Source organism: Jatropha curcas, chromosome 3 (assembly GCF_041381405.1).
Source record: "Jatropha curcas cultivar XTBG-Jc1 chromosome 3, XTBG_Jcur_1.0, whole genome shotgun sequence".
NCBI classification, from domain to species: Eukaryota; Viridiplantae; Streptophyta; class Magnoliopsida; order Malpighiales; family Euphorbiaceae; genus Jatropha; species Jatropha curcas.
Window position 1 is genome coordinate 6,718,566 of NC_143153.1, and position 12,651 is coordinate 6,731,216.

General features: G+C 31.2%; 1 protein-coding gene and 1 pseudogene across 1 annotated transcript; one reads left to right on the forward strand and one right to left on the reverse strand.

Moving 5' to 3' along the window:
* Nucleotides 1-1,257: 1,257 nt before the first annotated feature.
* On the reverse strand, nt 1,258-7,891 carry LOC105640914 (triacylglycerol lipase 2-like; annotated as a pseudogene).
* A 1,823-nt stretch (nt 7,892-9,714) lies between these two features.
* LOC149497431 (uncharacterized) lies at nt 9,715-10,023 on the forward strand. The gene has a single exon (XM_089718904.1). The coding sequence runs from the start codon at nt 9,715-9,717 to the stop codon at nt 10,021-10,023; it is 309 nt and encodes a 102-aa protein (XP_089575030.1).
* The last annotated feature ends 2,628 nt before the right edge of the window (nt 10,024-12,651 follow it).

Genomic DNA, 12,651 nt, shown 5'->3' on the forward strand with positions numbered 1-12,651 from the left:
CCCTCCCTCCGCCCCTGGGTGTTGTAACGCTTAGGTCACGTGTAGCAACAAGATTAATCCTCAATTTCATATGCTTTCGGTAACAGTCTCTCTTTCTCTAAATAGCAAACCGATACGTAAGCAAAGTATCTCTCTTTTTCTAACAAACTTAATTATATGTAACCTCCTAATCCTTAATGCAAAGCCTGCAAAAAGTTTCCAAAAAGAAACCTCATCAACCAACCAAAAACCCATACACAATATCCATGTGAGATTACTATATATATGTGTATATATATATATATAGTAATCTCTAGTTATAATGTTTATATCTAATTGGAATATCAAAGCTGCAAGAACCATGGGATTGGGAAGCATAGCAGCGGAGAATAAACTCATCAAATGTGGTAGAAAATTGAAGAAAATCTTATCAACGACGTCGTTACTCAAGAGCTGTAACAAACCAGTTTCAGTATCATCTTGTCACCGTCGCCGAGCTGTTCGCTGCGACGAGCTATTCTTGAAAGGACATTATAAGGGACGGAATGATTGCCATGATGATCAGACTTTAGCCGCATATTTTGCTGCTCAGAATTATTTTACTTTAAGGCCAAACATGTATGTATGAGTAATAAGAGATTGAGAGAGAGAGAGAGAGAGAGAGAGTTTATTTGGAAGAATTTCTATCAGAATCTCTCTCTATCAGGGCATAGTTAGAAACTAAATATTGGGCTAAGAGTAAAAACCAGAATTTTTGGAAGGACCAGTATGAATAGTTTAAGTTTAAATATTTTATTATAGTTACAAAAAATTGGTTTGTTATAACTTTTAGTTAGCAGTTTGTTGCAATTAAACAATTAGTTTTGCTGTTGTTTTAGGTTTTTATACGTGGATCACCTTTTTGACTTCAGATTTTCGCCTTTGAATGTTCAAATTTTTTATTCATTTCTAAAAATTTTTCAATTTTACATCATCTCGGTTCAATTTAATTATTTTATACAAAATTCAATTAACTTCGTTTGGTTCGATTTCTCTGACTCATTCGGTTTTATTTATTGGATTCAGTTTGAAAATTTTATTTAAAATGACTAAATGAACAAAATATTTACCCGTAATCTTGATTAATGATCAAGAAAGAGAATTCTCGTGTGAGGTCACTAAAGATTAGCATTATCCTTTCTTGAATTTGACCATCTTGTAATTAACCATAAATATCTATTATGCAATATTTAGGAAAGAAAAATTAAATTGTTTAAGAAGTGCAATAATTCTATATAATTGAAATAAACCCAAGTGATCATAAATATAGAGGTAGACTCAGTTCAGCTTGAAGAAAGCCATTAGAGGATGATACACAACTTGATTAGCACCAACACCAAGAACAAAATCTACATGGACATAATCTTGTCTGAATAGAAGAACCAGCCTGTCTACATCATGATCTTTGAGGTTGTCCAGAAGAACTTGCACATCCTTTACATCAGAAATTTTGTCCTGACCTCCATAGCCAAGAAAGAGAGGAAGGTCATTTGGAATGCTTGTCATGTTGTATATAGGAGGACTTCGCTGCCTATAGTGCTTCATGTTGTCCTCTTCATTGCCATAATCATACATTGTTATGCTTCCTGTTCCAATCACTATTTTTCAAAAATAAAATAATATTAGAATATGATTCAAATTTTATGCTTTTCAGCCTTATCTAATAATCTTAAAAGGATATCTATTAATTCATGCATTATTTTAATTATTGGATATATTAGTTTGATTTTGGTGACATATTAAATAGGGAAAAATCCTGGAATATAAATTTTGAGAACAAAACTTTAGAAATGGAGATTTATAGTTTATTATTATTATTATTATTATTATTATTATTATTAGATTTTTTTTTTAAAAAATAAATTATAATCAATAGGGGAGATAAACCTTTGAGTTTGTGGCTACCAAACCAAAACAATGCTGATCTAACTTAATATTATGACAGATTGATTTTGAATTGATGAAATTTTAATTTAAATGCTAGTTAACTAGAATATTTATTTTTAGTGTACATAATTAAATCAAATCAAACTAAATCAGATGAAGACGTTAGATTCATTCGGTTCGAATATATAAAAAAATCGGTTTAATTTGATTTAGGTGTTAAAAAATTTTGATTTATTGGCTTTAACCAATTCGATTGGATTTGCATAATCGTATTACTGTATGAGGCGGGCCAATTTGAGCTAAGCCTATTTTTTATAAGCCTAAGCCGAAAAAAGCACCTCCAGCTATCTTGTTCGAATAGTTTGATCAAATGGACTATTGTTGGGGACCCAAGACCCATTACCCAGAAAAGCCCTATTAGTAGTATTATATTACTTCACCCTTGAATTAGTGAGGAAAACTTATAAAGTCCATGTTCATGGTCCATCTATGAATAAAAGCAATAAAAATATAATTTTTTTTATTGAAATCATGATATTTCTGATCGTATAATTAAAAAAATAAAAGATAAAATAATAACAGTTTTTAAAGAATATTTTATTTTATTAGTTTGATTCATAGTTGGAGTTATATACCCGGCCCAGATAAATATTTTTTGAATCGGTAAGCTGAGCTGAGTGTCATTTAAGTAATTTTGTTTACCTCGGCCAAAAATTAGTGAGCGGCAGCTCTGGCAAGCAGCGATGGAATCTGATTAAGATAGGCAATTGGACTAAGCAAAGCAACTGCCCTTATCGTGTTTATCAACTTCTCTTGTGAAAGGGCAGCCAAAGCAATTAAAGTTCCCTACAAATACACAGTATAATTTTTATTTTTATCATTTCAAAAAAAGAAAAAAAAAAAAAAAAGAAAAGAAAAGCAGTTGCTTACCAAGGAATGGCCAAACGTAGTATATTTTCTGCCCTGTCTGGTCATGCACATATTGGAATGTGGTAGGAAGATCATAAGCAGCTACTTCATCCCATGACCAATCCCAATAAGCCTGCAATTACAAAAAACAACTATCAGCTTAACAAAAGTCTTCAAGAACTATATATTTGTTTTAACTATAGCATTATCATTTGATTCCCAAAAAATAAACTTACTTAAAGAGTTTTTTGGATGTGTTTTTTATCTACACCGTATTTTTATTGTTATAATAATAAAGAGAATTATATATATATTGTGTTAACAAATAATAACAAATTAGTGTTCCGCAATCTACTAGTTTAAACTATTTCAGTAACCATCAGTATTATAGATACTAATGACTGCTATAAAAAAAATAAATCAAACCGAATCAGTGGGACTAAGAGAGGCATGTCCGCGGCTATATCTAGTCCCACGAGTATTCGCGATCCACACATCATAGCCATTGTCTGCTAATATGAAAGCTAAAGATTCATCAGGAGAATTGAATAGCTAGGTTGCACCATCCTGTCATCAAATAATAAACATTAGTGTGTGTGTGTCTATATATACACTTAATTTCATATTCAGTCTATAACTTTTTGTATTTAATTCATGTGAAATTCTAAACCATATTATATAGAATAGAATAGCAAAATTAAGGAGCTACTAACCGACAATAGCCCATGTTGCAGCAGAACTGGAGGCTTGTCTGCAAACTTACCGGACTGAGCTGCGGGCATTCTTTGTATACTTAGAATATAACCATCTTTTGTTGTTACCTGAAATCCATTAACATATATATATTAATCATCATAAATTAGAAATGATTTTAAACACATAAAACTAGAGAAATAGATCGAGTCGAGCACTTTATGTTCTTGGCAAATATAGCCTTGTGCCTCCACCATGGATTTGCAAATACTGTTATTAGAACTTGTAATTGCATGTAGCTTTGTTCTTGCAGTTACAGTTGCTAACAAAAAGCAGAATGCAATCACCGCTAGAATTGAAGTGGTTAAAGCATTGCTATAAGCAGCCATTTTAAGCCCAATAAGTGCCAGATGCACTGAATAGCAAGTTTCTTGCTTTCTGCAATTTTTATAGTGAACCTAAAAGCTCATGTATAAACAAAGGCACCTTGTAGGGTCCAGTAGGTAATTGGTGACTTTCAGGAAGAATAAATTTGAGTTTACAGAAAAGCTAAGACATCCTTCTTCAAGAAATTATGTTATTCATTTTCAAACAGAAGTAAAATGGGAAGTCACAAAGAAGAGGCAACTCTAGCTGTTGTAATACAGTAAAATATTCTTCTTCAAGGAATTATATTATTCATTTTCAAACTGAAATAAAATGGAATGTGACAAAGAAGTGGAACCTCTAGTTGTTGTAATACAGTAAGATATCCTTCTTCAAGAGATTATGTTATTCATTTTCAAACAGAAGTAAAATGAAAAGTGATAAAAGAAGTGGCAACTCTAGCTGTTGTAATACAGGAATTGTTTTTAGGACTGCAGTTATCATGAGATGCCAAAATAAAAAGCATGACAATGACAAATGCGCGGTGTTATCAAAATTATAATTACGTGGATATCCATTTAGTTAGTTATCTTCTCCATATGTTTATTTATGATCTCATAAAATGTATAGTTATATTATTTGGAATATATGGTTATGTACTTTAAAATGTATTATGTATCCTATAAATAGTTTTTTAATTATTATGGATTGAGTGATAAAGATTCTGATATAAGAATTTTTTTTCTCTCTATTTTCTCTATAGTTGAGTTAGACTGTTGATAAAAGAATTACTCTTTCTATATTTTCTCTACTTTATTTCTTTAAATTCTCTTTATTTTCTATATTTTATAATATATTATCAGCACGAAGTTATGATCAAATAGTATGAAATTGTTTTAAAACTTTTTTGGTACTTTTTTCTTAATCAAACTTCTGTGTTGTTTTCTTGATGAAATCGGTTAAAGAAAGGACAAGTTATAGTTTACCACAACGAAAGTTAAAGTTTGCATTACTAAGGTTGTTCTCATTTGAAAGGTAATTTTATATACAATTGTGCCTCATGTATATTTTAAATTTGAATTATAAATATTAATTCAATCTTACATTTTATATTGATTGGTTATTATATAGAATATAATTCTAGAATTAAACTAGTATGCTATTGCTGTTTTATCATGGAAAATCCTATAGGACTTAGATTTGTGACTTTTAAAATATTGATTATGAATTATTTATCTTTATACGTGTATATTATGTGCCTTGAAGATACAATAAGGAAGAAAATAAAAAAAAATTAATGTAAATTGCATTAAAACAATAATTTTCTTCCACTATATATTTAACAATTAAATATCCACTTATTTCCAAAATAGTTTGAGAAAATATTAATTTTGAAATGTGTAGCAGAAAAAATAAATCATAAATAAATTATTGGACTAGCACAATACTATATTTCGTTCTGGATATGTTTCCATTAAAAGAAACATGCGATACAATTTATGAGATATGACTGATTTATTTATTAATGATAATATTGTTATATTTAATCCATAAGTTATGAATAATATTTTATACTTTTGAATATGCTCTTGTAGTAGCATTATCAAAAATATATATATATATTTTAATATTGTGGTTTCCGTTATATGGCACAACCCAAGAGAGAGTGAATTAATTTTTCTAAAAATTTAACTTTAAAACTTTAAAAACAAAATCAGAAAGATATATGCAGCACAAATAGAAAAACTTTGTAAGGATAGGTTATCAGAGGTAGAACTCCCTCATAAAGCCATTAAAAATTACAACTTGAAATACTGCTCAGATACAGATTTCTTTACAATATAATAAAATAGGATAGAACTGAAGAAATCATGAATAGAAATCCAGCTATTAAGAAAAACATCAACAACTTAGCATTTCATAAAAGATAAATAAATGTGTGTGAAGAAAGTGTGATCAAGCAAGATCTAGAATAAAAGAAGATACACACAAGGGAATTATAGTGGTTCGACACTAATCTGCCACATCCACACTTCAAGAATACCTCTTGAGATTCTTTATTATGTTATCTCTTTTTAAAGGTAAGAGAAAAATCAACATTTCAAAGGAAATAGATCAATCACCTAGATCTAACCTTCCACTAGATTTTCTAAAATTCTAGTTAACCCACTAAATATCAGGCTAAAAGTAAAAAACAGAATTTTTGGAAGGGCCAATATGAATAGTTTGAGTTTAAATATTTTATTATAGTTACAAAAAATTGGTTTGTTATAACATTTAGTTAAGTTAATAGTTTGTTGTAATTAAACAATTAGTTATTGTTGTTGTTTTAGTTTTTCTACGTGGATCACCCTTTCGAGTTTAGATTTTTTCTTTTAAATGTTCAATGTTATTTTCCTGTTTTTAAGTTTTTTGATATCACATAATCTCGATTCAATTTACTTATTTTATAGAAAAATCAATTAATTTGGTTCAGTTTCAATCTCTTTGTGCTATTTGGTTTTATTTATTGGATTCGGTTTGAAATTTTTTTTTTAAACGACCGGATGAACCAAATACTCACTCCCTAATCTTTATTAATGATCAAGAAGGATATTTCTCATGTTAGATCATTAAAGATCAATACTCCCTCTATTCTATTTAGATAGGAAAAGTTTTCATTTTGTATGTCTATTTAGAAAGGAAATATTACCCAATTTAATAATTTTGGGAACAATGCCAATTTAGAAAGACTACTTTACCCTTATTTAGTTTCTGAAAAGAGCTTTAATAATGGGAGAATAACAAGATAGTGGCAGACGAAGACTTAGAAGTGTATTTAATGAGGTTATTTTGACATATTCATAAAATGAACACTAAAATGTATGGGATAACAATTGCAAATGGAAGGTAGTCAATTTGTTTCTGACAGCAAAGAAGCTCATGGTGAGTAAGAAAGAACTAACAAAGTGCTGGATTTGTAAACATATTTTCAATTTTTTGTTTTTTTTTTTTTGTGCACATTCAAGTTATTGTCATTTGAAAAACATTAGTTAAAAAATGGGAACAAGTATACATAAACTGAGAATAAATTTACATCAACCAGACATTTTTACAAAACTTGAGAACAACTTTGTATTAACAATGGATACATAGAGCTATAATAATAAAAATGTAGACATATATTAATAGGAAGCACAAAGTAATGAAAATATGCGAACGCATCGTATAAGTAAGCGCATAAACGTATTCATAAAGTACACCACAAACAATTAAACTGCAGATATACTCTAAGGAAACTGAGGCCCTAAACACCAATCTATTAACAAATTTGCAATTGAATGTTGAACTGCATTTCAGAGTTTATTTCAATCATAGTAGGCTAATTCCTACTTTTAATTAATGTTCTTGAATACCCCAAAATCACTCATTAAATGATGCAATATGAAATTAATACAATCATTTTCTCTATCATTTATGTGTGACCTTACATAGAAATATGGGTAGGAGTTAATGTTATGTTTTGGGACATATTAGAAAAAAAAAAAAAAAAAAAAAAAAAAACCTAAAAATATGGGTAGGAGTTAATGTTATGTTTGGGGCATAAGGATTAATCCTTGTGCAAATTTTTTCCTATCTAAATAAAACAGAGGAAGTATTATTCTTTCTTGAATTTGGCCTTCTTGCAATTAACCACTCATAAACATCTATTATGCGCTAATAAGAAAAGAAAAATTAAATTGTTAAAGAAGTGCAATAATCAATACAATTGAAATAAATCCAAGTGATCATATATATAGAGGTAGACTCAGATCAGCTTAAAGAAAGCCGTTAGAGGATGATACACAACTTGATTAGCGTTAACACCAAAAACAAAATCTTCATGGGCATAATCTTGTCTGAATAGAAGAACTAGCTTGTCTCCATCATGATCTTTGAGGTTGGCCAGAAGAAATTGCACATCCTTTACATTAGAAAGTGTGTCCTGACCTCCATAGCCAAGAAAGAGAGGAAGAAGGTCATTTCGAATACTTGTCATGTTGTATGTAGGAGGACTTGGCTATCTATAGTGCTTCATGTGATCCTCTTTATTGCCATAATCATACAGTGCTATGCTTCCTGTTCTAATCACTATTTTTTCAATAAAAAAGGTTAATATTAGAATACGATTCAATTTGTATATCTACTAATCTTAAAAGATACCTATTAATTCATGCATTATTTTAATTCTTGGATATATTAGTTTGATTTTTGGTGATATATTAAATAGGGCAAAGCCTGGAATATAAATTAAGGGAACAAAACTTTCAACATCTAAATGAAGAGGGGCAAATGGTTAAAGGAAAAGGAAAAAAGTTAGAGGTTTGATGTGATTTCACTAAAAATATTAAATAATTAAGTAAACTAAGGATTTATTAGAAGGGAATAAAAAATACCTTTAAACTAACCGAATCGAACTAAACTTAGTTATTCAATAAAACAGTAAACAACAAATTATTTGAACAGAATATGGTAGATGATAAATGATTTAGTATGGTATCAAAAAATTGAATTTTTTGGTTTATCGATTTACTCAAAATGGTATCATTTTATTTTTTATTTTTAAAAAAAGCCAACCTTAATATAGTAAATTGATGAATTTGGTAAATTTGATCGGTAAACAGTAAAACTCCATAAATAAATTTTTAATTCAATAAATATGAAAATAGGTCGATAAATGAAAAACACAGTAATCCGTAAATGGATTAATGCAAATTCGGTAATGATTAATCTGCCGACCAATTGTGGACCCTAGAATTTAGGGACTTACTTTGAGCCAAGCAGATGAGGTTCTTTCTAGCTGTTGATTGAGGTTCATTATCAAAGAAAGCATTTGTCCTTGAAGAATTAACACAGTAGTTGGGCCCTACACATGAATAGAGAAAGCAAATTAATTATTTTCATTGAAAGGAAAGCCCGAGTTGTTGCCTTACTTTAACTATGCTGTTAAGTTTCTCTCTCAGTTTGATAGTACTTCCATCGAGCACGTACTATAAAAGGAAAATTGCCAAGTTGATGCTTTAGCAAATGTGGCGTCAACTCTAGCATTAGTAGATGTAAAAGCAAAAGTGCCAATATGCAAGAGATGGGTAGTATCGCCAATGTTGGATGTCGAACTCGAAGAGGTGGATGGTATCTCCATTTATGAAGTTGATAAAGAAGACTGGCGACAACCGCTTGTAATTATCTGGAGCATGGAAAATTGCCAAATGATCTAAAGAAGAAAGCTGAAATAAGACGATGGGCTTCTCGCTTCATAAAGTTTTAAGGTACGCTTTATCGTCGCTCTTTTGATGGAGTCTTCTTACGCTACCTTGGAGAGGAAGAAGCCACTAAAGCTTTAGAGGAAACACATTCAGGTGTTTATGGTGCACATCAGTCTGGGCCAAAGTTGCACTTCCAGATTAAAAGGAAGGAGTACTATTGGCCTACAATGGTAATGAATTACATGAATTATACTAAAAGATGTCAAGAGTGTCAATTACATGTAACTTTGATTCATCAACCGCCTGAACCACTTCACCCAATAGTAGCATCATGGCCTTTCGAAGCTTGGGGATTGGATGTTATAGGACCACTTCCAAAAAGTTCAAATGGCCACCTACACATTCTTGCTACAACTGATTATTTCTCGAAATGGACTGAAGCTGCTCCATTCAAAGAAATCAAGAAGGAGACTGTAGTGAGCTTTATTAGAATGAACATCATTTATCATTTTGGTGTGCCTCGATACATCATAACTGATAATGGAAGGGATTTTTATATGATAAACCCATGGACAAATTATGTAAACAATTCAAATTTAAGCAATATAATTCATCCATGTACAATTCACTACCAAATGGGCTTGCAGAGGCATTCAACAAAACTTTGGGCAAACTTCTTAAGAAGATAGTCAGTCGGTCAAAAAAGGATTGGCATGAAAGACTAGGGGAAGCATTATGGGCTTATCGAACTACATACAGAACATCAACTCAAGCAACTCCATGTTCGCTTGTTTGTGGTGTAGAAATTATTCTTCCTCTCAAACAACATATTCCATCCTTGAGAATTGCCATTCAAAAAGGTCTCTCTAATGAAGACAATGCTCGGCTTTGCCTACAAGAGTTAGAAGCATTGGATGAGAAATGACTTGAAGCACAACAATATTTAGAGTGTTATTAAGCTCGAATGTGCAAAGCTTTTAACAACAAGGTGTGAATCCACTCTTTTCAAGTTGGCTATCTGGTTACAGCAGTAAGAAGATCGATAATCATGCCACGGTGTATGGGTAACAAGTTCCTCTCAAACTAGGACGGATCATATGTAGTTCAAGAAGTCTACTCGATGGAGTAAATAGGATAATTGATCAAGATGGGATGCGAATCAGGTCAATCAACGATAAGTTTTTGAAGAGATATTCCGCCTAGAAGCTTGATAAGATTCCTGGCCTGCATGAGCCAAAACTGTGAACGGTTAATAATAAAAAAAAAAACAAAAAAATCTTGTAGCTGAACTATGTTATGACTTGATCCTTCTGAAAGAAGATACGCAGGCAGCTTAGTATTTTGCTAAGTACAGTTGCAAAAAATAATAATAATAATAATTTCAAGGTTGAGCAAAAAGGATAACTGAGATAAGTGATTAACGAAATCAAATTTTATTAATAATTGAAATTTTTGATTACATTAAAAAAAAAAAAAGAGTGACTAAACAAAGTCTAAAAAAAAAAGAGAAAGAAAAAAGGAGAAGCTTTTATAGTTTCCATTCAAGCTGCTCCAACTCATTGCACTTATTAGAAAGTAGCTTTTGCAACGTAGAAAGAGATTGATCGTCTTCTACACTACAAATTGGCATAGCTTCAATTTTGGATATTTCTTCACGGGTTTTTGAAACCATGCTTTATTTTTTCAGGACTTCACTTTTCATCCCTTCTAAGGAGGATTCAAGTACTTTCTTCCTTGAAGTCAACCTTGCTAGTTCTTCCTCAATTTTGATAAGTTCATGCTCTACAAATGAAGAATTGGCAATGACTTCTTTCTCAAGACTCAAAGAATCGTCCACCTACCTTTTAACTTCTCTAATTTCTTTAGCCAAAATTCTGAGGAAACGCTCGAAGAAAAAGATGATTTCAGTTGCAAGAAATCATTTGCAAGTTGAAGGGAGCTTGTGAATTGCTCTCTGAAGATAGTGGTATCAAATCCTTCTACTTTTTCTATACCATAAAAAATTATATGAGCTTGTTCAGCAAAAGAAGGAAGTTGTGATGTGGAAGTTCGACCAATTTTAGCTCTTAGCCCCTTCTATGCCATTACTGAAACTTTACGACGACAATCAATCATAAACTTTTTACCACAAAATGCAGACATTTCAAAAGTAGCATGGCAACTTGCTTTCTTTGTTTAATGAGCATCTTATTATTTTTCCCCCATAATGACCAGGCTAAACTCTTTCAATGGAGGATTCCCATCAAGATCCTTCGAAGTAATTAAAGGGAGGTCATAAGAAGCTGGCCCAAGTGTAGAACTCATGTTATTTAAAGGCAATGCAAAAGGTCCATCACCACAAATCACATTGTTGAAGCCCGACTGTAATAAGAAATTTGCAAAGTAAAGTTCAAAAGTGTGAAGTTAAAAAAAAAAAAAAAAGGAAGAGAAGAAAAAAAAAAGAAAAAAAAGAAAGCAAAAGCTTACCAAGTCATTAGGATCATAAAATTGTTTTACCGATAACGCCTGATTATTTTCCTTTACTCTCTTCCAACAACAGTCAGAATCATTCTTCTCTTCATTTGAAGGAGATAAATTAAGCATATCTCTTTTAGAACGCTTTTGACTCGAGTGGGAATTCAGTGTATCTTCAACTACATTTAACTGATTAGGAGTTAATTGATGCTTCTCTCTTACCCTTCTCAACAATAGATTCTTGGAGAGGATTTAAAGGAACACACCCACCTTTTTCAACATTTGAATTCTTCAAACGAGAAGGCTTTGAAGATTTCAATAATTTTGGCATTGGTCTTAAATTCAACATCTCATCTTGAGGAAAAACTTTAGATCATTCCATTTTCCACTAATCCTGGTATACTTCAGTACATGAAAAATGACAATCAAGTTTCACTGAAGGAACAATTAGTTTAGCACCACTAGCCAGATGAATACAAGATTTCCAAAGCTATATGATTGTCTCCAAAGATACTCTTGAAAAGGACATATCCATGTTACCAAGAAGATCTTAGCAATAACCCAGCTGTCTACTAAATCTATGGCTATATGACTCAATGATGTATTGGTTCTTATAACGCAAAGTCAAGAAGCTTGAACGAAGTTTGATGAGATGTTCCACTTTATGTGAAGATAACTTACCATTATCTTCCAAAAAGAAGTATTTTTTTTCATGATACGAGATGGACCCAAATAAACTTTCCTTTCCATAAAAAGTTTTGTGACTTCAGTTTCATTATAGTAATTGGTCATTCGTTGTCTTCTATAGGAAGTCATCTTAGCATCTCTGTCAACATCAAGTGTAAAGTGCGGGTCAAAACGGTTAGCTAGCCAAGCATAAATATAATGGAAAGACAATGGTACTTTACACCTCTTCAAAGTTGTAGCAGTAGAAATTGCTCGAAGGTCTCTATAAATGCTTGCCAAAATAGGAATAGCCAAGAAAAGATCTCACCAGATGGATCATACTTGCAACCTGACGAATAAGATTCACAAGATCATGTGGAAGTAAAAACTTGCATAACCAATAGGAAATCAAATCAGTAAAGTAAACTTCTTC

Excerpts from the sequence above, each read along its gene's own strand:
- LOC149497431 (XM_089718904.1), top strand. The coding sequence starts at position 9,715 with ATGTACAATTCACTACCAAATGGGCTTGCAGAGGCATTCAACAAAACT.